This window comes from Meles meles, chromosome 20 (assembly GCF_922984935.1).
Source record: "Meles meles chromosome 20, mMelMel3.1 paternal haplotype, whole genome shotgun sequence".
NCBI lineage: Eukaryota > Metazoa > Chordata > Mammalia > Carnivora > Mustelidae > Meles > Meles meles.
The window spans coordinates 2,685,422-2,710,264 of NC_060085.1; the positions used below are offsets into that span (position 1 = coordinate 2,685,422).

The following is a 24,843-nucleotide window of genomic DNA, read 5'->3' on the forward strand; positions in this document are numbered from 1 at the left end:
GAGCAGGGGGAGCGGCAGCCCGAGGGAGCAGACATTCCGCTGAGCAGGGAACCCTACATGGGGCTCATCATGGCCTCAGCCGAAGGCAGACACTTAACCCACTCAGCCACCCCTATTTAATTTTTTTTTTTTAAAGATTTAATTTATTTATTTGACAGACAGAGATCACAAGCAGGCAGAGAGGCAGGCAGAGAGAGAGGAGAAAGCAGGCTCCCCGCTGAGCAGAGAGACCGATGTGGGGCTCGATCCCAGGACCCCGGGATCATGACCTGAGCCGAAGGCAGAGGCTTTAACCCACTGAGCCACCCAGGCGCCCTGTTTAATTTTTTTATTTAAGTAATTTCTACACCCAACATGGGGCTCGAACTCATGACCCCCAAATCAAGAGTCACGTGCTCCTCCGACTGAGCCAGCCAGACCCCCCAAAGTCTCCCGATTTTTAAATGCCGGCAAGCTACATCAAATAAAGCAAGCAACGAGCCTACCGCCCGGGCCGAAGGCAGGTGTGAGACTCAAACACGGCGGGCAGGCTGCCAACTTCCGACCCGTGACGGACGGGACAGGAATGAAAAGCCACAAACCTGCTCTCGGTGCAAAGTGCCCTCACACCGGCGGCCGCAGCCCCGCACTAACAGAGCTGGAAACGGCTGCTCAAAGGGAGGGGTGCCACCGCGCTCCAAGGCTGGGGGCCACCGTCCCAACAATGAGGTTTCTTGGTCTAAGCGTTTGTTTCAGGGGGGCAGGGTGTTAGGGAGTACATCATCCAGATCAGATTTTAGAATGCAAGGTTGGCAAGACCCGTTGATACCGTTTTGCTCAGTCACCGGACAGACAGGGCCAGCGAGGGCTGGAGACGGAAGGGACTGGGCAGAGGAGGGCCGGCTCCGACCAGGGCCCTCCTGAGCGACGTGCTGTCGCTTGCCCCCACAGGCTCACCATGAAAGGACACGTGGACCCGGGATGTGGGCCTCACTTCAGAAGGGTATGTCCGAGCAACCTACAGCAGGTAATGACACGTTCAGAGAGCTCCGCCACACACCGCTGCCGACAGCTCACACTCGGCAGAAAAACACACACACACACACACACACAAAACCAAACACATTCAGAGTTGAGGGGAAAAAATGATTTTCCTGCAATCACAGTGGGTGAGAAACCTCACTCGGTATCATCCTTTTATCTCCTGGAGCCTTCCTAGAACAAAGCTCCTCACCTATTCGTTGACCTGCCCTTGTCCTAGCACTGCCCCCGTGGCACAAGCTAAGCCCCACTGACGTTCCCGCCGAGCACCCCGCAGCTGGAACTCTCTCGTCCAGGGTCCCCTGCGCTGCGGCGCACCCTGACCTCGGTGCAGTTCTCCAGGCGCGTCCGCGACGATTCACAGGGCTGAGGAACACTCGGAGTTCAGCCGGCGTGCGGGGAATCTGAGACCCACTGCTGCGGCGGTCGCTGCAGACACTCATCGGGAAGGACGCTCCCAGATCTGGTGGTAAGATCGCGTTACCTCACGGCTCCACGCTCACACGAACAGCTGGTGATGGTCTCGTTTGGCACTTCGGCTCACGAGGTTTTTAGATTCAAAATATACATTTCACATACGTTCATACTCATAACAATTCAGATTTTTAAAATTTTATTTTTTTAAATTTATTTAAGTAATCTCTATACTCTCCACATGGGGCTTGAACTCGCCACCCTGAGATCAAGACTCACGCGCTCTTCTAAATGAGCCAGCCACAGGCCCTACAATTCTGATCTTTTAGCCGATTTTTTAAAATTATGAAAGCTCTGGGGCGGCTGGGTGGCTCAGTCAGTGAAGCCTCTGCCTTCAGCTCAGGTCATGGTCCCAGAATCCTGAGATTGAGCCCCGCATCGGGCTCCCTGCTCAGGGGGAACCTGCTTCTCCCTCTCGCTCTGCCTCTCCCCCTACTTGTACTCTCTGGTTCTCCCTCTCTGTTAAATTAATAAAATCTTTAAAAAGTAATAAATAAATTATGAAAGTCTTATATACTTTCTCCACGAGAAATGCGCATTTCAGACCCAGAAACCCACAGAAAACATTCCAACGTACTGGAAAGGGGTTTGATAAACCAAACCCTTGGGTCTTGAGAAGATGACAGAGACTTTCACTCCCCAACCCCATCTGCAACCTTCTTTAAACTGCAGTCAAGAGTCTCCAGCTCTGGGGGCGCCTGGGTGGCTCAGTGGGTTAAAGCCTCTGCCTTTGGCTCAGGTCGTGATCCTAGGGTCCTGGGATCAAGCCCCATATCAGGCTCTCTGCTCAGCAGGGAGCCTGCTTCCTCCTCTCTCTCTACCTGCCTACCTGTGATCTCTGTCTGTCAAATAAATAAATAAATAAATAATCTTTAAAAGAAAAAAAAAGTCTCCAGCTCTGAATCAGGGCCGGCCTGGCTCCTCAAGGCAGAGCCACCAGGCTGCGCCACGTCCCGAGGCAGGGATTCCCAAAGCTGGTGACGGTCGGTCGTTTCCTGAGCCTCCAGGGTGAGCCAGAGTCTGGGCTTGGCAATTCTTCGTCTTTCTGCAAAGGAACGTGGTCGCCACATGGAGGGTGACCACAAGGTTAGCCTGCTAGGCAGATGCTTCAAAACGCTGTCTTGATGACATTATGCCAGGAAGCCAAAGAGAAAGCATTCTGTGCACGCCCCCCTAGAAACGGTGCAAGCCAAAGAATTTCCAACCAGGGCGACGATGGCCACGCCCGTCTACTGCTGTGAATCCAGTGGATGAAAGCCAATGTTTGGGGACTGGCCCGGGGTCACATGTGGTTCCAGCCCTCTCCTGCTGCTTTCAGAGGTAGAGAAACCCCCACCGTCACCTGGTCTAACACACGTACTCTTGTGTTGACAGAGGGAGGCAGGACTGGACAGCCAACGCGAGGCTCTCATAAGGAAGTACGACAGACGTCCAGTTACCAACGCTGGGTTCAACCAATGACGTTCCAATGAGAAAGGAGCCGCTGGTGGGGCGCCTGGCTGCCGGGGCGCCTGGCTGGCACAGTCAGCTAAGAGTCCCACTTGCCGTTTCGGCTCAGGTCATGAACTCATGGGTGGTGAGACAGAGCCCAGCGTTGTGTTCCGGGCTCCGTGGGGAGTCCACTAGCAATTCTCTCTTCCCTCTCCCTGTGTCCCTCCCCCACTGTCTCTCTAGTAAATCAATCTTTAAAAAGAGAGCAAGAGAGAGCATCTCAAAAGCTTATTAGAAGAAAGCTTCACCTCACGGGAAATCAAGCATTACCCCAAAGCCAGTCGCTGTCTCATTCAGCCTTCACCAGACTGCGACGGCAGAGGCAGCCAGATGTCCTGTGCAGGTGGACCCTCACAGAACTGCTGAACCAAGAGGGAAGGAAATGGAACAAGGGCGGCCAGACTGTCCTGTTCCACTAGTGTGGGCCTCCAGCATACAGCTCCGAGTTCTAGATGCTTCCATCACCTAAGTGATTTAAACACATACAGAACCGTGCTGCGGTTCCGAGATGCTCTCACTGAAAACTGCACTTGGGACGCATGAAAAGCGCTGCCCAATTCAATTCTTCTCATGGGATTAATCCCTCATTCTGGATGTCTGCGGCACTAACTCCACCTCTGAAAAAGCCCAAGGAGATTTAAAAGACCACATAAGATACAATAATTGCGACTCATCATACCAACAAGTAATCATAAACTTTGCTTATATCTTCAAGAGTGAACGGGCATCTAATTCCAACCAACAGTTCATAAAGTTCAGATCCCAACACTAACAGAGGACAATGATATAAGGAATATTCCTATCCGAGGCTGCGGTTATCAAGTTTAAAAGCCAAGGGGCGCCAGTTGGTTGGGTGTCTGCCTTCGGCTCAGGTGGTGATCCTGGGATCCTTGCTCAGCAGGGTGCCCGCTTCTCGCTCTGCCTGCTGCTCCCACTCCTTGCGCTCTCTCCCTCTCTCTCTGACAAATAAATGGAATCTTAAAAAAAAAGTTTAAAAGCCAAGAAAACCGGGGCGCCTGGGTGGCTCAGTGGTTTAAAGCCTCTGCCTTCAGCTCAAGTCATGATCTCAGGGTCCTGGAATCAAGGCCCGCTCTCTGCTCAGCAGGGAGCCTGCTTCCCTTCCTCTCTCTCCGCCTGCCTCTCTGCCTACTTGTGATCTCTGTCAAATAAAATCTTAAAAAAAAAAAAAGCCAAGAAAACCTACTCAAAATTCCTCTAAGAAAAAAACTGTTGTCTTCACTTTGACAATTTCTGAAACGGGCTTTGTAAATACTATTATTCAAATGCTACCAAAAAGGTGGCATGCAGTCTCAAAATCCGCCATGGAACTAGTCTTCCCATGGCACATTATACAAGAATACACCCTAAAGGCAGCTGAAGGTTCCATCCAAAGTCACTTACCCTAGAAGAAAATGTCTATTTAAAGTCATTCAGAAGATGCAGAGGACCTCTTTTCAAGGTTTCGTGAGGCTGTAATTTATTTCACTATGATACCTATGTTTCAGTTTCCCCTAAATTTACTTTATTTTTTTAAGATTTTATTTTTTTAAGTAGTCTTTACAGCCATCGTGGGGCTTGAATGTATGACCCTGAGATCAAGAGTCCCACCTTCTGACTGAGCCAGCCGGGCACCCCTACTCGTTTCTTTTCTTTTTTTTTTTTAAGATTTTATTCATTTGACAGACAGAGATCACACGTAGGCAGAGGCAGGCAGAGAGAGAGGAGGAAGCAGGCCCCCGGCCGAGTGGAGAGCCCAATGTGGGGCTCGATCCCAGGACCCTGAGATCATGACCTGAGCCGAAGGCAGAGGTTTAACCCACTGAGCCACCCAGGCGCCCTCCCCTACTCCTTTTTTTTTTTTAAGATTTTATTTATTTATTTGACAGATAGAGATCACAAGTAGGGAGAGAGGCAAGCAGAGAGAGAGAGAGAGAGAGAGAGAGGAGGAAGCAGGCTCCCCGCCAAGCGGAGAGCCCGATGCGGGGCTCGATCCCAGGACCCTGAGACCATGACCTGAGCCGAAGGCAGAGGCTTTAACCCACTGAGCCACCCCGGCGCCCTCCCCTACTCCTTTCTTAAGAGCCCGTGCTCCTGGGTCCCTTCCGAAGCACAGACTAGTCCGGCACTTCATTCAGGGTAGTTTCACACCCTTCGCTCCACATGAGCGCGCGGTGTCACCCGTCATCAGCACACAGACGGCACCGAGGCTGCAGTGTGCCCGTAATTAACACAAATAACGGACAGACACACTGCTGAAGCCCAGGAATCAGCTACTTCAGACTGCAAGTATGCCGTTCCTCCTCCGGAAGGTCATTTAAAAAAAAAAAGATTTACTTATTTGAGAGAGAGAGCACGAGCAGGGGTAGGAGCCGAGGGGGAGGAAGAGGAACAAGCAGATCCTGCGCTGAGTGCGGCCCCCACTCCAGGGGCGATTCCAGGCCCCTGGGAGCACGACCTGAGAACAGACGGGAAAGTCTGACACTTGACTGACTGAACCCCCCGGGCACCCCTCCCCGGGAAGGTAATCTTAATAGATAGCGACATCCAAGTGACTTCCCACTGGGGACTGAAGAATGCACCGGGAAAGAAAAAGGAAGAAAAGAAAGACGCACTTGCGAGCGGACAGGAGGTAAAGTCTGTCCGAAAGTGCACGCCTCTCAGCCTCCAGATGAGTGGACTCCGCTGCAACCAAGCACCAGCAGCGAGAGTAACCCCAAGGGCGGTGGGAGCAAAGGCTAAATAAAAACACTGTGTTGCTGAAAGGGCAGGCCACCTCCGAAAATCCATGACTCGCCAAACACCCCACCTCGGAAGCCACTCCAAGCGGAGAAAGCACCAGGAGCCCTCCTCCTGTCCACAGCCCTCCTTCCCAAGCCCTGCTCTGTCCCCTTGCGACCCCACAGGAAAGAACACGCAGGATCACACCCCCGGGGCTGAGAGCTCGGCCCTAACTGTCCACGCATCTGTCTTCTACGAGCTGAAATGGAAACGTGCAGCAGAGGTGCCTAGGGCGGTCCACACTCGTGTCTCGGCGGTGCAATGGGCAGTCTGCGAACTCGTGTCCTCGCGGCCTGTGAGAAACCGGCCCAGAGGTTCAGCCGGGCTACAGCTGGAGAAGGACCCCCCTGCCCCCCGCCCTGGACACCAGCCCTGCAGCCTGCCAGGACTTGCTCTTCAGTGTCGGGCTGAAGGACGGAGACCGCAGAGATGCTCCAAGGGCAGACCCTGGAGAACGGCGTGGGGGTATTTGTACATGGGGGGTACAGCACACCCCACGTGCTTCGACCCAAAGATCCCTCCTTCCCTCGGCTGCTTCCCATCTCTGCCCCATCGCCCTCCCCTGGAAGCCTCTAGTGCCCCCCACCCTCCTATTGGGTGCCAGGACTCTCCCCCCCCCACCGTCGAGCCTGGGACACCCCCCCCCAATCCTCCGCCTGACCCCCATCAAGCCTCATCCCCCTCGCCAACGTCCCTGAATTCCTTGGCCAACCCCGCGGCCGTCAGGGGTCAGTACCCCCGACCCCACCTCCCCCGGCCCCTGCCAGGTCCCCTCCCGGGTCTGTCTGCCCTCCAGATAAGGACCCAGTCCCCTCCCACTCCCGTCTCCGCCGCCTAGGCCTCGGCTCCACGCCCCGCGCAGTCAGGTGCCCTCCGGGACCGCCCCGCACCCCCCGCGGCCCCGGTCTCTCCACCCGCCAGCTCTGCCCCTCCGCCGCCACCCTGCGGCCAAGGGTCCCCCGCCCCCGGATCGGGCTTCTGTGCCCGCCTCGGGGCCGCTGCCCTCCCCTCAGGCCTGAGCGCCCCCTCTGCTATGGACCCCCGCCCGGCCAGCTCTCCCTCCGACACACACAGTCCGAGCCGCGGCTCCCGGCTGCGCGGCCATCTTGGCTGGCGCAGGCCTCGCAGCCCGTGTCCCGCCTGGTTCCGGCCAACACGCCGGCCCGCGGCTTCCCCGGGGCCGGAGTGGGCCCGCGTCGGGCCGGCGGCGCGGCGGCGCGGGGGCCGTTACCTGTACTGTGGGCCGGCGCCCCACGCGAAGCCGGAGCAGTCGCTCGTCGCCATCTTGGCGTCTCCACAGAGCGCGCGCCGGCCCGAGGCGCGAAGGGGCGGGGCCGCCAGCGGTGACGTCCCTGCGCCCCGCCCCCGCGCCGCGTGCCGCTCGCGCCCCGCCACGCGCCCGAGGCCCCACCCACCCCGCGCGAAGCTCGGGCCCTCTCGCTTCCCTCTGCGCGTCTGCCGGCCGACTCGGCCTCCAGCCCCGCCCCCACCCAAGCCCCGCCCCTTCCTGTAGTCCCTCCCCCCCCCGGCCGCTCAACATCCGGGTTGTCGGCCTCGAGCCCCGCCCCTTCCCGGAGCCCAACCCAGCCTTCAACTACTGGAGCGGGAGACGGAGATCTTTCTGGTTTGCGTCCTACTTGGGTGGGGTGGGGGGTTGCGCTGAGCGCTCCTGCTGGGTGCAGGTGGCCCTGCGGATGCGGCTACGCCCTGCTTGTCCCTTGGGCACCCTCTAAGAGCCCATTCGGTTCCTAAAACTTGCTGGCCCTAAATTAGTGGTGTGCGGGGCAGTGATTTGCCTCCAGGGACACTGCGGGGGGCAGGGTCTAGGCACCTTTGTGGCTCCTGGCAGGAGTGGGTGGGGGCCTGGGACGCCCTACAGAGAACGACCCAGCTCCCATGGCAGGCGGAGAAACCACAGCCAGATATGAGTCACTTGGAGAGTTCGTTCTTTTTTTTTTTTAAGATTTTATTTATTTATTTGACAGAGATCACAAGTAGGCAGAGAGGCAGGCAGAGAGAGAGGAGGGGAGGCAGGCTCCCCGCTGAGCAGAGAGCCCGATGCGGGGCTCGATCCGAGGACTCTGAGATCATGACCAGAGCCAAAGGCAGAGGCATAACCCACTGAGCCACCCACGTGCCCCTGGAGAGTGCGTTCTTGACCCAGACGGCGTTTGCGGGACGTGCAGTTCACCCACCTGAAGTGTGCAGTTCAGTACAACGGTTCGCACTCTGGACTCGGAAGTGTGCAGCTCAGTGGTCTTAGTCCATGGACATAGTTGCACACCCATCGCCACTGCGAGATTCCAGAACGTGTGCATCACCCCTCACCCTTCAATCTCCCAGGCCCCGGCAACCACTAGTTGCTTTTCGTCTGCAGGGGCTTACCTGTTCTGCACATTTCATATAAATAGACCGCTACTTAGCAAGAAAAAGGAGTCCACTCCCCACAGCTTGTGTGAAGCCCTAGAGAATTATGCGGAAAGGCCGGTGCAACAAGTTTACATGCTTTACATACTCCCATGATTCCATTTACATAAAAGTCTTGAAATGTGAAAATTACAGAAATGGAGGACATATTTGTGATTGGTAGGGGAGGAGAGAATGGGGAGTGGAAGCACCACACAAGGACAACGTGAGGCACCTCGTGCTGAGGACATCTGGCTTCGACGGTATGGAAAGCGATGGTGAGATTGTGCTATAATTGTGTAAGACTTTACCATTGAGTAGATGGGGAGACAGGGTACACAGGATCTCCGTTATTTCTTAGTGCTTGTGAATTTATAATTCCAATTTTAAAAAATTAATTAAAAAAAACAGTACATGTACCGACTGTGGAGGGGTGGTGTTCCTTTCCTCCTTGATATGAAACAGGCACAGGGCTAGTTAATTCTTGGACAGAAACCATGGCAAGCCCGGGGTACCAAGGAAAGCCGTATGGGTGATTTAGTGGATGGCATTCTTCCACCTGAGTCTTCATGACCATGTGTGGTCACCAGGAACAATCGAATGGGTCTGGCAAGTGCCACTCTCCCACCATGCCCTGGCTAGAGTTCAGAGTGGTAATTACACAGGGCGTCCCTCCAAGTCCCTGCAGCTCTGAGGAGCGAAGGAAGGCAACATGCTTTATACAAAAGCAAGTCTGTTTCAGTGTTTTCTCTGGATTACATAATATCTTTCCCCCCCCCCAACTGTGTTATTTACTACAAGCATTAAATGTCTTGCATGCCCGATCTTATCTGGTCCTTAGAAGTAGATACAGTTCGTTCTCATTATTGGCTGCAGCTCTGTCTTAAAATTTGCAGCAAACCCAGCGAGAATGAATGCTGTAGCATGGCCTCTGGAGGGAAGCCTGGGGTAGGTTCCTGCGAGCCTCTGGTCACAATGTTTTCATCCGCTTGTCAGCACATAATCTGATGCTCTGTATGCTTCTGTCTAAAGACACCTTATTTAACACATGCGGGTCGATTCGTTAACAGCCAACAGCAGTATAATTCATGCCTGAATAAAGTGTAACTAACACGTATATTTTCTCTGTAAGCTGCATCCCAGCCTTCTTGTGCTCAGAAACACCAGACAGCACTGCGCGCGGGGGCCACTGGAAACAGCAAAACCACCGACTAAAGGGCAAAAATGCAAAAATCGTGGTAGTAAATGGATCCCGAAAGGGACCATTCCATGGACTGTAATAAGTTGGCAAAATGGTGCCTTGTTCGAGCCCACCTGGGAACACGTATGGCCAGCACTCAAAGTTTTCAGCACTCTGTGTTGTCTGCAATGACCCTGAAAACACCAGGAGTATTGATTTGGAGGTTATAAATGTTACAGATTAATTTCAGGCAGTAGGCAGATTTACAAATACAGAAGCAACTAATAATGGGGCGTGAATGTCCTTGTATTAATCCCCTTTGCAAATCAGGAAAAGGACAGTCAAGGAGCTTGAGCAATTTCATCACCTCAACCCAGTTCAGTGAGAAGAGACTATGACTCAGGGGTTCCTCTAGCACAGGGATTCTCAATCCATGCTGTTGATGTTTGGAGCTAGAGAATTCTCCGTTGTAGGGGGCCCGTCGTGTGCGTCGTAGGATGTGGAGCAGCATCTCTGGTCTGTACCCACCCAACGCCAGCATCGTCTCCATCCCCCAAGTCATGATAACCAAAAATGTTCCCAGACACCACCAAATGTCCCTTAGGGGCAGAATCCCTGCCCTTCTGTGAGAACCACTGGCCTAGGGACTTGAGACACAAGAACCACAAAGTGCAACATCTCTGATCTCAAGAAACTTACAGGGGCGCCTGGGGGGCTCAGTCATTAAGCATCTGCCTTTAGCTCAGGTCATGATCCCGGGGTCCTGGGATCGAGCCCTGCACTGGGCTCAGTGGGAAGTCTGCTTCTCCCTCTCCCACTCCCCCTGCTTGAGTTCTCTCTGTGTCAAATAAATAAATAAATAAAATCTTTTTAAAAAAGAAAAGAAACTTATGGGAGAATGGCGAACCGCGGGTGTGGGGCAGTTAGTGTTTCACAGGGACAGAGTTTCGGTTTGGGAAAGTGAAAAAGTTCTGGAGATGGTTGGTGGGGATGGTTGCACATTGTGAATGTAATTGATGCCACTGAATTTGACACTTAAAAGTGATCAGAAAGGCAAGTTTTATGTTATGTATGTATATATATATATATATATATATATTTTTTTTTTTTTTTTTTTTATGTATGTATATTTTAACTACCATTAAAAATAAGCCTTACGAGAGCCAAGCTTGGTTTCTGCAACGGCTGCTCGGCAGTGGCCCCAGCACCACGGACAGCTCCCTGTGCTCCCTTGTAGGGGCGGGACAGCTGCTTTGTAAATGTGTCCAGAATGCCTTTCTCCTTCTTCATCCGTCCCACTCCTGTCCGCGCCTCAGGGCCCAACTCACGTCGTCACTGCCCACCCTCCACCCCGAGAAGTCTTCCCATGCACCCTCCCCCAAGCCACTCTGCTCCAAAGATGTCTCTAAATCAGCCCAGACTCCTTTGCCCATCTGTTTCTCCAAATGGGAGTTCTGCAAAAGCAAAGTCTTTCTGATTCACACACTGGACCCTAGTGCCCAGCACAAAGACTGGCCTGGATTTCCCATTGAACTGACATTAAAGTGTCTCTTCCCAGAGCTCCACTTCCTCCAGCCAGGAGGCTCTGGCTCTCCTCCCCTGCACTGGGGCAACGCCTTTCTGCCTTGGGCTGGGAGTTCACAGACCCTGATGCAGCGAGTGAGGCAGCAACGTGAGCAGAGTACTGTCTTACCTCCACGAGGGGAGCCAGCATTCACACATTACACCCACATCTCCTAGAAGTCTCCTCTGTGCTGGGTGCTGCTGCCCTCTGCAGAGAACATGGCCGTGCACAAGATCAACCAAGTCAGGGGCACCTGGGTGGCTTAGTTTTTTAAGTGTCTGCCTTTGGATCAGGTCATGATCCCCAGGGACCCGGGATCCTGCTCAGTGGGGAGTCTGCTTCTCCTTTTGCCTGCAACTCCCCCTGCTTGTTCTCTCTCTCTCTCTCAAATAAATAAAATCTTAAAAAAAAAAAAAGACCAACCACGTCTCTTTTATCATGAATTTTATAATCTAGCTGGGGGTCAGAGAATACACAAAGAAATAAGTAATTAATCTCAAATACTGGTAAGTGCTGTTGGGGGGGGTGGGGAATCAGGCTTCTCAGTAAGTGAAACACAGACCTACTCTATGTCCTGGTAATTCTACTCCCAGGCGTGTACCCAAGGGAACTGAAAACAGGGACCCAGATAAGTCTGTGCATGCCCCGTTCACACTAGCACTACTCACAACGGCCAAACAGTGGAAACAGCCCCAATGTCCATCAGCTGGTGAACGGATAAACAAAATGGGACTCATGTATACAGTGGAACATACTCTTCAGCCATCCAAAGGAACAGAGCACTGACGCTGCAATGCGGGTGATCCTTGGAAAATTATGCTCAACCAAAGAGGCCAGACATAAAGAAATAACATAGTGTATGGTTTATATGATATGTCCAAAACAGGCAAATCCACAGAGATAGAAAGTGGGTTAGAGGTTGTCGGGGTTTGGGGCGAGGAGATGGGGAGTTAGTTTAATGGGGACAGAGTTTCAGTTCGGGAAGATGAAGAAGTTCTCAAAATAGATAGTGGGAATGGTTGCATAGCCATGGGAGTGTGCTTAAAGTCCTGAACTATAATATAAAATGATAAACTTTATATTATGAGTATTCTACCACAATTTAAAAATGTATATACTTGGGGTGCCTGGGCTGCTCAGTGGGTTAAGTCCCTGCCTCCAGCTCAGGTCATGATCTCAGGGTCCTGGGATCGAGCCCTGCATTGGGCTCTCTGCTCGGCGGGGAGCCTGCTTCCCCCTCTCTCTCTCTGCCTGCCTCTCTGTCTACTTGTGATCTCTCTCTCTCTGTCAAATAAATAAAAATCTTTTTAAAAATGTATATACTAAAAAAAAACTCAGATTGGGCAATGGAATGGGGTGAGGGAGTGGGGGACAAGATAGCAGTGGTTGGGGAAGGCCTCTCTGAGGAGATTAATTCTGAGCTGACACCTGAATAATGTAAGATGAGCGTTCTTGGCAGTGGGAACAGCAGGTTCAAAGACCCTGTGGTGGGATGTGTTTACAGAACAGGTGAAAAACCACTGAAGTGAAAAAGCAATAGGCATCCCTCCTACTGGGGTGGGGGGATTGGTTCATTTCCTGGGGCTGCTGTAACAAAGTATCAGAAACCAGGTGCAGGTGCCGCCCCCCCCCCAAAAAAAAAAACCCACCACAGAAATCTATTCTCTGGCAGTTCTGGAGGCCAGAAGTTGAAACTCAAGGTACTGACAGGGTTGGTTGCTTTTGGAGACTGTGAGGGAGAATCCATTCTATGCCTGTCCAGGTTCTGGGGGTTGCTGGCGATCCTTGGAATTCCTTGGTTTGCAGATGTAAAGACAATTGTGGCTGGATTTGGGATTCACTGTAAATCCACAAGACCTCACCTCCAGATGAGAGTCCTGGATTCCTAATTCCCTCTGCAAATACCCTTTTACCGGATAAGGTCAGATTCACAGGTTCCAGAGGTTAGGACATGGCCACGTCTCGTGGGGGTCTCCACTCAACCCGCTACGGGTCTAAAAATAGACACAGCAACACAAACCACGCAGAGAAGCTCTCTCGGGCGCCCTGCGAAGTGCTCTCCTACATCATCTCATGACACGCCCAAACGCCAGTACCATGATGTTTCCGTTTCAGAGCTGGGGAAACTGAGGCCCGGCAGGTAAGATCACTTACCCCGTGGTGTGTCCCCGCTCGTTATCCTCCCAGCCAGGGTTCGAACCCCCTTCTGGTCGGATTTCAGAGGTTGCACTCTTCATGCGTCCGCCAAGGCGGGGCCCCTGCGGCGCACAACTGCAGGGGGCGCCTTTCCCTCGGTGCCCACCCCCTCCCCAGCAAGTGTGTCTCGGAGGATTCGGCCTCCCCAGCACGCAGCGGGGTCCTGGGCACGCGCGGCTCGGTCCACAGGGAGCGGCCGGCTAGGGACCCAGGGAATGGGGTCCTAAAGCTATTTCCCCTCCCTCCCTCCTAATCTAGGGAATGAGGCCGTCGCTGTCGTTTATTGTTTGTTTGTTCCTTGTTTTGTTTTTAAATCTGTGATGCGCCATCGGGAAATCATTTCCGCTTCTGCCCCCGGTGAGGCTCTTGGAAATACTCCCCTTTCAGCCAATGGAGAGCACCGGATTCTGGCAGGGGGCTGTGCTTTTCGGTCGGCCCTGCCCCCACTCACCCACCCTGCACACAAAAGCAGCAGAATTAACTGTCTCAAGGCAGCCGAGCCTCCGCCAGCTGCGAGCTGGCGAGGAGAAAACACCTCGGAGGCACGGTCCGCGGCGGTGGCAGGGGCCTCGAGCGCGGCCGGCCGAGGGGCCGCCGCCCGCTCACTGCAGCCGTCCCCCACCTCCGGACGAAAAGCGCCCATCTGCGCCGCCACGTTGCTCGGGTGACCTTCCCCGGGTGCGGAGTCCGCCCCTGCGCGCGTCCTCCTCGGATGCTCTGAAGGCCCCGGGACTGCGCTCCGAAGGCGAGGGATGTCCGGCTGCCTCCGCGCGGGGCTCGCCTTTGTTTGCGCGTAACCGGCGGAGGCCTCCGAGGTGAGTCCCCCTTCCTTCCTCGCAGCCCTGCCGGGCGAGGTCTGTCCCGAGGCATCCGCGGCCGCACAACCCCTTCTGGCAGGTGCGGCGGGTGGGAGCAGGCGGGGAACCGCGGTCTTGTGATTCTCCCGGCGGCAGCACCGCCGTGTCTCCCGGGGCCGGGGCAAAACCATCCGCAGGCTCGCGCACCCACAGTCCGCCTTCCGCGCCCACCGCGCACCTGCTCGGCGGAGGACTGCACCATTTTCAGGACGTGCTTGGAGATTCGGCTGATAAAACCCTTAGCCTCTCTCTGGGACGCTTCCTAAGAGACCGAGATATACACGTCCCATCAATGTGCGTTCCCTATTTATAACACCGTGAGCGGATCTGGAGGAAAAAAAAACAGATTTGCTAGATGTGTACACAGAGGCCTGCCTCCGGGGTGGGGAGGAAGGGAGAAGGCCGAGCTCGGATTCCTCCTTCCCCGTCTGATTTTGAATGTGACACTCGGCGAATTCAACAGCACGGAGCCGAGCGGCCCCTCGCCTTGCCTCGTTCTCCGTCCTCAAACGTGAAGTTGGGATCTTAGGACAGGAGAGTACAGGCCCACGGGGGACCCACCCACACCCCACACTGAGAGGATCGTGGGGCCGGCATGTGTGGCTCCAGGGTCCCGGCCGTGGGTGGGATTGGGGGGGGGTATGCCTCCTGGGGGCTGAGGTCACACCCGGCTCGCGATAAGGAAAACAGATGCAGAGACCTCGCTCCCCCCCGCCCCCCAAAGGAAATTCATTTCCATTGACCCCAACTTTCCCCTGCAGCAAGGTTCTGGGTGGTGGTTCTCGCCCCAGGCATAAGAAGAGATTTTTTTTTTTTTTTTTTTTTTGGCGTACTGCGTCTTCTGTCCCTCCTCCATGAATGAATGACGACATTCAGAACGGTGACAAGAATCCAAGTGGAAAACTCTCACCCAAGTGTGTGTGTGGCGGGGGAGGGGGGGTGTCTAATTTTAGGTACACCCCGCCCCGCCTGGCCTTCCCTCTTCCCTGTCCGGACCCGGACCCCTACCCGCAACCACGAATGCAGACCCCGCCCACGGGGGCTGCTCTCCGCGCCCAAACCCTCGGCCTTGCACCAGCCCTGCAGAGCGCCAGCCTCGGCGTCTGGAAGGGTGGTGGGCGGGGACGGGGGGGGGGGAGGGGGGAAGGCTTAGGTGCCGGCGTGTCGGAGTAAGAACCCAGGAAAGCTTGGAGGATGGGCCGCAAGGACACAGCGAGCCCTCTGTAGTGACTGTCAAGCCCAGCCCAAGCTCCCTTCTCCAGCGTGCAATTAAGACAAGGTTTCTCGATCTCAGATCTACGGGCGGTTGGGACTGGATCATTCTTGGTCCTGGGGGGGGGGGTACATCTTGAGCCCCCTGCGGTGTGAGCAGCATCCTTGGGCTCTGTGCACTTGATCCCAGTAGCCCCCTCCCCAAGCTGGGACGACCAAAGTGCCTCTAAACATTGGCAAGTGTCTCCTGGGGGGATGGGCGAGGGCAACATTATCCGCAGTTGGAAACCACTGGTTTCAAAGTGTGGAACCCGTGGAGCTGACCAAGTTTAAGATCCTGGAATGTTATGTCCAAAAAGGTATTACATAAAGCTCCTTTCTAGTGCAACTTTTCGGTTTGCAGATGGGAGGGGTGAAGCTGGGAGGGGTGACCAGGGGAGTCATCATTCAGGGTGCTGCCTGCCTCCCCATCTGGTCCCCAGCTCCTCAGGAAAATAAAAAACAAAACTTGTGTTTTGTGCTTAGTAAGAATTTAGAATTAGAATTCTAGAATTAGAAAGAACCCCAGCTTCTAGCCCCAGTCTCTTTCTACACTGCAGGCCGTAGTCCTGAGGCCGTGGGGTTGAGACCTGCTTCTTTTGGGGGGTAAAGGAGCAGGGCAGGTAGCCTGGAGAAGGTAGAGGTGGGCTGGGGTCAACCAGGTCCTATTTGAAAACGTCAGCCCCAGGCACCGGGGTCGTTCAGTCGGTTCAGCACCTACCTTCGTCTCAGGTCATGATCCTGGAGTCCCAGGATGGAGTCCCGCATCGGGATCCCTGCTTGGTGGGCAGTCTGTTTCTCCCTCTGCCCCTCACCCTGCTTGTGCTCTCTTGCTCTTACTCTCGGTCTCTCTTAAATAAATAAATAAAAATTTAAAAAATATTTGAAAAGAAACCAAAAAGGAGTCAGTCCCAGCAAGGAAGCTTAAGTATATTAGTCACTAACACTTTAGTATAAATGATTTCAATTGGATTTATTGCTTCCCAGTTTAAGGTAAGGGAGGGATGATGAGCCCTAAGGAGAACGGACTTCAGAGCTTCCTAGCGAGGCGGGCTGATACCTGGTGACTCAGCCACTCACCTGGGTTCAAATTCCAGACCCACGTGGTGGTCGTCAGCTCGCTACATCTCTGTTTTCTCACCTGGGACCCGGGAAAACCTCCTGGGTCTGGTCCATGTTTCAGTGTAACGAAGGATGCAACACCCTGCATGTTGATCTGAAGGGCCACACGTGGGTGGGGGGTTGTTAGTACGATGACCGTCCAGTAAGGCTTCCGTTTGGCCCGCCCTTCAGGGTTCATCTCTGCTTCACGTCAGCGCCTCTCCTCGGTCCTCATGGGGACCACTGAAGCCACGCTCCGGATGGAAAACGTGGATGTGAAGGAAGAATGGCAGGACGAAGGTCTTCCCAGGTATGGCTTCTCTATCTCCATATCCCACCTGTCGCGTTTGGTGGGGGGATGCCCACCGCTCCTCTGAGCTGGGGTGCGGGGGACGCCGCCGGGGGATGGGGCCAGGCACATAACAAATATTTGTTGAATTTTTAAAGCTTGATTCCTCAACCCCCCACCTCCACCAAAGCCCCCCCAAACCTCCCATTCGCACGCTGTTTTAAGAGCTCTGAACAGTCTCTGACAACCTTCTCACGGACTGTTATATTCTTACCTGTGTTCCCACGAATCCAGGTGTTATCACATTTTTTTTTTACCTGTGGCAGCCAGAGGGATCTCATCCTACTCCTGCTTAAAACCCCTGTGGGCAGAGGCCCTCCCCAGGGAAAAATCCACGTTCAGCCTCCCCTCCTTCTTCGATCTCTCTCCCACCACACCCCTTCACACCCCTCCAGTTCCAGAAGCTCCTTCCCATTCCTTCCCGGTGCTGGCTGTCAGACTTCGCACTGGCTGTTCCCTCTGCCTGGAATGCCCTTCCCAGACACCCGCGCATCCCTTGCTTCCTTCAGGTCTCGGCGCACAAGCCTCCCTCTCGGAGGGGACCTCTTGGGGCCATTCATTATCCCCTCCCTCAGTCCCTGAATGGTTTCCTTCCTGAACAGCAGCCCCCAAAGATGTCCACATCCTAAACCCTGTGCCCTGCGAGTGGTCCCCTGCACCGCAAAGTCACTCTGCAAATGGGATGAAGCTAAGGACCTCAAAATGGGGACATGACCCTGAGCCATCACCCTGTCATCGCAGGGGTGCTTCCGGAAGCTCAAAGGGAGAGCCTGTTTTCAAACCTTTCCCAGATTCTCCCTTCGAGCTTCCAGAAGGAACTGGCCCTGCCCACACCTTGCCTTCAGCCCTGTGAAGCCGATTCCGGACTCCCTCCGGCCTCTGGAACCGTACAAGAACGAATGTGTACCGCTGTAAGCCACGAAGTGCGCGGTGGCTCTTGGCCACAGGACACTCGGCAAGTCTAATACCTTAGATACGTCACGTAATTATCTTGTTTGTAGTGTTTCCCCCCCCAAATGGACCGCCCACACACAGCTGGGGCGTTGGGTCGGATCGCCGTTGTATGGCAGCAAGAGGACAGACCCCGGGGCACAGGTGGCGCTCAGTAGCGATTGCGCAAGCGGGGGACGGTCACGGGCAGGAATAAGACGCTGTGCAGGAAGGGAGCGGGGACACGTGAGCCACCAGGCCTCGTGTCCCTCTGTTTGCTCCTCGGGGCGGCGTGGGGTAACGTGGTTGGCACAGGCTCCCTTAATCCGATGGCCGGACACGCGGCCCGCCTCCGTCCTGCCGTCACAGTGTAACGCAGGGGCTGATGCCCGGGAGCTCGTGATGTAACCGTCCCTCTGGGAAGGACGAGCCCAGGAGATGCCCGCGCTCACCCTGCAAAAGCACATGGGAAGAGGGTCTCCAGCTCCTGAAAATCCCAGCCGCTGAGGGGCTGAAGGCTTCCCTGTGCCTCAGTTTCCCTGTCCGTGAAGCAGAGATGTTAATCCCTGGCTCGCAGAGCTGGTGGGGGACCCGGCTGAGGCGCGCGGCAGGGGTGGGCTTTCCGCATGAGGCAGGCCACTGAGCGCACAGTCCCCCTCGGAGGGGTCTTCTCAGCGGGGCCTTGTTCATCCCGCTCTCTGCCCCCCCCACTGTGTAAAAGCCAGCCCCCCCACCCCCCAAGCCTTGCTGAGACGAATGGGGCAGCTGCGGATGTGAATTTCAAGTTTCTCCAGCTGCAGAGGGTCCCTCTCCGGGTTCAGTGGGCCAGTGTCTGCGGCACAGTGGCCCCGCTGTGCAGCCCCAGGGCGGGAGCCAGCCCTCAGCCCGGGCATCTGCCTTCCTCGCTCCGCAAGACGGGAGAGCAGCTCCTTGCTGGGGCAGCCGGTGCCCGACCACAGAAGCTCTTCTGTCTGGTGCCCGAGAGCCCACAGTTCTGTTCCTTCCAGCTCGGTGATCCCTCCCTGGAGGCAACTCCAGCTCAGGGTGCCCGAGGGCTGGCCCCGTGCCCACAGCCCCTCCTGCCACCATGACCTTGTACCATCTTTCTTCACCTCTACCCTAGAGGGCAGCCCGGAGGGGATGTAGCTCTCTGCTTTTTATCTCCATTCTCTGTAAGGCTCTGCACCCTCTGTATGCCAGGCTCTGGGTGAGACACCGGGGACACACGGCAAACGAGACAAGACAGCCTTGTGGGGCATTCAGTCCGGGGCAGAAACACGCTTTTCCCTTGTAAACTTGTAAACTTATAAACCCAATATAAAACCGAAGCTGGGTTCGTGGTAGCCGGGGGAATGCCTAGACCTAGGGGGCGGGGGTGTCTGACCAGGCTGGAGAGACTAGAGAGGTTGGGGAGGGCACTGGTCCTAAGCTGTGAAGGATGAAGAAGGCTAGGGGTAGGAGCTGAGCATTTGAAGCTCAGAGAGCAGTGTGTGCAAAGGCCCTGAGGCCAGTGGAAGCAGGTAGGGAGACGGACGGAAAGCTGAGGGGGCATCTTGGCCAGCGTCTCACAGCTAAGGAGAGGCAGGGACAGGGGTAGACAGATGCCTGACTGGTGCTTCCATCTGCCCTTCCCTCCACAAGCAAGTGGCCATGGGTTTTGTTTGTAATTTTTTATTGTGATATAATTCTAAACTTAGAAAAAAAATTACAAGAATGGTGTAAGGCATATCTGTAGACTTTTCCCCAGATTTGCCAATTAGAATTACACTCCCTTTGCTTTCTCCTTCCCTCCCCCATCTCTCCCTCCCTCCTATGTCTCTCCCCTCTCTGTGTCTCTCTCTGTCTCTCCCTCCCTCCTTGGTCTCTCTGCCCCTCTTCCTGTTTGTACCTCTCCGTCCCTTCCCGGGGCCATGCCAGAGCAGTCTCTCTCCCCCAGCCCGACACACACACGGAGCTGATTTCATGGGGCACACACCCTAACCGTCCCAAACGTGTGTGGCCACTGTGGGTTCAGGGCATGGAGTGTAGAGGTCTCTGAACACCACTGTGCCCTCCTCAGCTCTGCCCTTCTGTCCTAGTCTCCCGCTGAGCCGGCTCATGGCTTCTGGTCTCCTCCTCTGTCCCAGGCTGCTTATGCTGACAAAACAGGGTTCCACTGACAATTACGCTCGCACCTTCCCGGAGGCAGGAAGTCAGGTCTGGGGGCCGGCAGGGCTGGGCTCAGGGAGGGCTCTCTTCCTGGCTTGTAGACGGCCGCCCTCCTGCCATGGCCTTTCCTCTGTGCTTGCTCTGGTGCAGAGAGATCACTCCTGTCGCTCCCCCTTCTTATAAAGCACAGCCTGATGGGATCAAGGCCCCCCTTGTGATCTCCTGTAACCTTGATTGCCTCTTAAAGGCCCATCTCCAAATGCAATCACACCGGGGCTTGGTCCTTCAGTATGTGAATTTGGGTGTGGGGGCGGGGAACGTGATTTAGTCTGTAACGTCCTCTTTGCAAAGACCCAGCCCCACTGCGGGGTGTGGAGTTGGGTGGGGGTGGGGCTGTGGTGCCCCCCAAGGCCTGGGGAGCCTCCCTGAGGCTGTGGTACGGGGGGAACTGGAGGGGGACGAAGGGACAGGGGTGTTGGGCCTTACCGAGAAGGCACTATGGCACATCTCTCTGGACATCTAGAAACCACCAGAGTGGCCAACGAGTAACCTTTTGGACCTCTCTGGTTTCCTTGGCTGGGCTTTGGGGGTGTCATGCCGTGAGGCCCCAACATTGTCAGCCCAGTCTTGAGCCTCGGAAAAGCCTCCCTCGACCCAGAAAGAAACCGTGTGTTTGCCGCGCACCAGAAACGGCCTTGGGCCAGCAGAGATGGGGGCTGGCCAGCCCCAGAGGGGAGACTGAGGCAGCAGTGCCCAAGCATGATGCCCTCCAAGTCCTGGAGCACAGGCAGGGCGGGGGGCATGGTCAAAGTTCATCCCCAATCCTCTTGTCTCACGGTGAAAATCCGAAGCCAGCGGCTGGAATGTGAGGGCCAACTTGAGCCAGGAGCCGCCCGTGAGGGCAGCACGGTTGAGCCGCAGAGCCGCTGCCAATTGCGGGTGCTCCCGCTGGTCCTCCCCACCACTCAGCGATGTGCCCTCACCCAGTCTGTCCTTCCACCAGCCGCTTCTCTGAGGGCCAGGCCCGCGACTCCCCAAAGCAAGACAGGAAGAGGCACGGCGCGTCCTTGCAGGAGGCAAGCAGAGCAAGCAGGAAGCAGCACTCTGGACAGAGGAGTGAGAGGTGCAAAGGCCCTGGGGCATAGGAGGCCTTGGCGTGGTAGGGAATGCGGCCCCAGAGCCCAGCTAGGTGGCGGGAATGGGGTGGAGGGCTCCTGGATGTGGCGAGCTGGAGGTGTGCTGGTGAGAGATCTGGATTCCACACTGCGGGCTGCACGAGACGACAGAGCTGGGTTTAGAGGCTAGAAATCCAAAGTCAAGGTGTCACCAAGGCCCTGCTCCCTCTGAAGGGGACGCTCCTTCCCGCCTCTCTCAGCTTCTGGGCGGCCTACAATCTTGGGGGTTCTCTGCAGTCTGTCTTGTCCTCACATGTCCCCATCCCTGCGTCGGTGTCCAAATTCCCCGGTTCTCATCCACACGCCGCTCACCGGATTTAGGGCCCCATTAATCCAGGATGACCTCTTCGTACCATAATTACATCTGGAGTGGGCCGCCCTCCATCCCCACCCCTTCCCTCTATCCCCTCCCCCATTGTCCACCCCCTCCCCCATCCTCCATCCCCTCCCCCACCCCACTGGCACCTTTCTGATCTGTTCCTTGTTCTCTCCAAGCTCATTCCCGCCTCAGACCCTCTGCCCAAATGCAGTGTCCTTCCCCCAGGCTTCACACGCTGCCAGCCTCCTGCTTTCGGGTCTCCGTTCAAAAGTCACCTCCTCAAGGATGCCTTCCCTGATTGCCCACCACCGCACCTCCTCTCCTCCCACTTCTTCTGGCTTATTTTCTTTGTGGCGAATATCACCCTTGGCTTCCTTCGTCTATTGGTTTACTCCGTTTACTCCATTGTTATCTTTCTCTCCTCTGGCGTCAGTCAGCGTCCCTGCAAAGAAACAGAACCAACAGTTTTTCATTTCCTACATATATGATATATAGTATTTATCATATTTATGTTAAAAGTTAGACAATAATTACATAACATGTCATATTATATAATTATATATTTATATAGAAACTATTTGGGGTGCCTTGGTGGCTCAATGAGGCGTCTGTCTTCTGCTCAGGTCATGATCCCCAGGGTCCTGGGATGGAGCCCCGCATCGGGCTCCCTGCTCGGCGGGGTGCCTACTTCTCCCTCTGCTTGTGCGCTCTCTCTGTCAAATCAGTAAATTAAACATCTTTAAAAAAAGAAATCATTTAAATTTGTGTTATTGCATTTGTTAATTTACCATTCTTTAGTAACATATACTATTATTGTATTTTTATGTTATACATAAATTATGTGCAATTACTATAATCATATATATAATTATATGTATATTTTATATGTAATATATTATATATTTTCTATATTATTTTGTACATGAGTATGTATCTTTATCTTTATTTTGAGAGAGGGAGCAGGGCAAGGGCAGAGGGAAAGAGAGACCCCCCGCTGAGCACGGAGGCCCCTGCGGGGCTCCATCTCAGCCCCCCCCCCCCCCCCCCCCCCCCCCGAGATCATGACCTGAGACGAAATCAAGAGCCGGACGCTTCACCGACTGAGCCGCCCCGGCGCCCCGAGGACATATATTTTCCATGCCGCAACTTACTCCAAGGCAGTAGCGCGCAGCCTGCGGGGACTGGCGTGTCTGAAATGCCCAGGGCAGGCTTGGGTCGCCGGTGGTAGTGAGGACAGAGTTGCTTCTTCCTCGGGGAGACTTTGACGTCTTTCGGTGGCCGGAGACCCGCCTTGTCGAGTGGAGTGTCTTCCCCTTGGCTCCCTGGATGGGGGATGTCCGTCTACCAGGCGTCTTGACAGCAGCCCCTGGGTGGTCCATCGACTCACCGTTCCTGCAGCACGCCCGGGGGTCTGTCCTCTGCTCAGGATGGGGATGTAGCCCGGAGCCCCGACACCCAACATGTCTTTGTTAGTTGCGTGGCAAGGAAGGGCTAGTTCCGTTCCCATTTTACAGATGCGGAAAACCGGCTCAGCGGGAAGGGTGCCACCCACACGCGTCACCCTGGAAAGTGGCAGAGCGGGAGTGCGCTTCCAGGCTCTCTCAGACACCCGCCCGCCTCCCTCGGGCCTCAGTTTCCCCGTCTGCACCAAGCAGCTGGATGCTTTCCCCGCCTTGACCTTTCCGCTGTCGCCGGGCCACCTTCTCTAGGTCGTGGCCGACATATGATTTACGGTGGACCTGTCCAGGGTGGGGTGGCTGCATCACATCCTGACAGGAACCGGACAGCGCGGGCTGCAAAACTGTGCAGCCTCCCTCCTGCAGGGAGAGACGGGGTCAGGACAGGGGGTCCAGAGGCCCGGGCTCCCAGGCTGGTGGATTTTTCCCTCCTGTCCCCACTGGGGTCGGTGCACGTGCGCCGAACGAGCACCAGGGGGCGGTAGAGAGCAACGGCTGGCACCAGCTCCGCCCCCGGGTTGTAACTCCTCCCCTCCCCCCGGGGAGGTCAGAGGCCAGCCTCAGTTTCCTCCTCTGCGCAGTGGGCTCCTCCGTGCCTCCTAGGGGTGCTGTGAGGAGCGGGTAAGATCTTACCGTGAACATCCCCAGCCGGGCCGCCGCGGGCGCCCTGCCCGTGCGGCGGTTCGATTCCAGCTCGTCCGGCACGAGAACCGCAGCCCGAGACCGCGGTGGGCGCCCGGCGGCAGTGGACGGGCCCTTGGGGAGCCAGAACGACAGGCCAGCCCCCAGGGGAGCGGCCCGCAATCCGCTCCTGGCGGGCGGTTAGCACGCACAGACGGCAGGGCCCTGGTTGAAAAAAGACAGAAATCCAAAATGTTTGCGACTCGTCTCTGATCCGACAGCAAATTAAAGTGTTTTCCGGTGCGGGTGGGCAGGACGAGACCTGCCGCGGGGCCTCCGCCGTCAGTCTGCCGTCTGGGGTCAGCTGGCAGGTGGCAGGTGTGTTTCTGGGCCCTGGGCCCTGGGCTCCGTGGGTCACTCCCGTGGAGCTGCAGACCAGGGCCAGCGGCAGGGACTCGGATCGGGGGTGTCCGCCTTGTCGGCCTCTTCCGACCTCATTCCAAGCTTGTTTTTCTTTTTTAAAAATTTATTTAATATTTGACAGAGAGCGCGCGTGCGCGCAGAAGCAGGGGGAGGGGCAGAGGGAGAAGCAGGCGCCCCGCCCAGCAACAGTTGTGCACACAACTCAGTTGCGTTTGGTACATTTACATTGTTAAGCGGCTCTCACCTCTCTTGAGTTCCCGAACATTCCACCTCCCCAAAATGAAACCTCGTCCCCCTTGGCAGCCACTTGTCACCCCCAGCCCCCACGAGCCCCCTTCCCGTCCGTGGAGGAGCCTGGTCTGGCCGTGTCACACGCGTGGGCTCACACCCCGCGCGACCTCCTGTGTCCGGTTCCCTCCTTGCGCGTCGTGGGCTCAGGTCCGTCCCCGGGGCAGCGCGCGGGGGCCTCGCGCCTGCTGGGGCCGGGTGACCTGCCCCCACGTGGGGGACACACCACGTGTATCTGTGCATGCGTCAGTGGACATTTGGGGTGCTTCCACGTTTTGGCTGCTGTGACTCACGTCGCTGTGAACACTGGGGTGTGAGCCTTCGTGTGGACTCGTGTCGTAACCCTTTCCAGTGAGGCCCTTTGACCTGCGTGGGAGCAGAGCGAGGTCCCGTCCGTCCCTAACCCCCCAGACCCTCCACTGCACCTGGGGGGATAGCGTTTGCTCAAGGAACCCTAGATGTTTGAGGACTGGGAGAAAGGCGAGCAGAAGAGGGAGAAGCAAAGCAGCCCCGCGCCGAGAGGAACAGGTTCTCCAAAGGGAAGGACCTCACCGTCCATCCCCTCCTCTCCTGCTGAGTGTCCCAGGTGAGGCAGCGCTTCCCCGGGCCAGCACCGCCTGCGGCTGGAGCCTCTGCGAGCCCATGGGCTTTGCAAAAGTCCCGCCTCCAACCCAGTATCTCCCAGGAGCAAAGGACCCACAGCGCGCAGGTCAGACTCCGGCAGCATGAGCTGTCGCTCCCCGAAGGGGCCCAGGAATCGCCAGGAAAAAAAAAAAAAAAAGGTCTTATTTTGGGGCGCCTGCGTGGCTCAGTCG

General features: G+C 55.7%; 2 protein-coding genes across 2 annotated transcripts in view; one reads left to right on the plus strand and one right to left on the minus strand.

The window, feature by feature from the left end:
- ZFR2 (zinc finger RNA binding protein 2) overlaps positions 1 to 14,097 on the minus strand; it is a 44,418-nt gene extending 30,321 nt beyond the window's left edge. Inside the window, exons 1-2 of the mRNA XM_045991428.1 lie at positions 13,561 to 14,097; positions 6,995 to 7,218 (exon numbers count right to left, since the gene is read on the minus strand). Coding sequence (XP_045847384.1) covers positions 6,995 to 7,218; positions 13,561 to 14,097 — 761 coding nt within the window. The remainder of the gene's footprint in view (positions 1 to 6,994; positions 7,219 to 13,560) is intronic.
- ATCAY (ATCAY kinesin light chain interacting caytaxin) overlaps positions 13,457 to 24,843 on the plus strand; it is a 29,854-nt gene continuing 18,467 nt past the window's right edge. The window contains exons 1-2 of the mRNA XM_045989779.1: positions 13,457 to 13,924; positions 16,511 to 16,628. Of these exons, the coding sequence (XP_045845735.1) occupies positions 16,552 to 16,628 (77 nt within the window). The 5' untranslated portion in view covers positions 13,457 to 13,924; positions 16,511 to 16,551. The remainder of the gene's footprint in view (positions 13,925 to 16,510; positions 16,629 to 24,843) is intronic.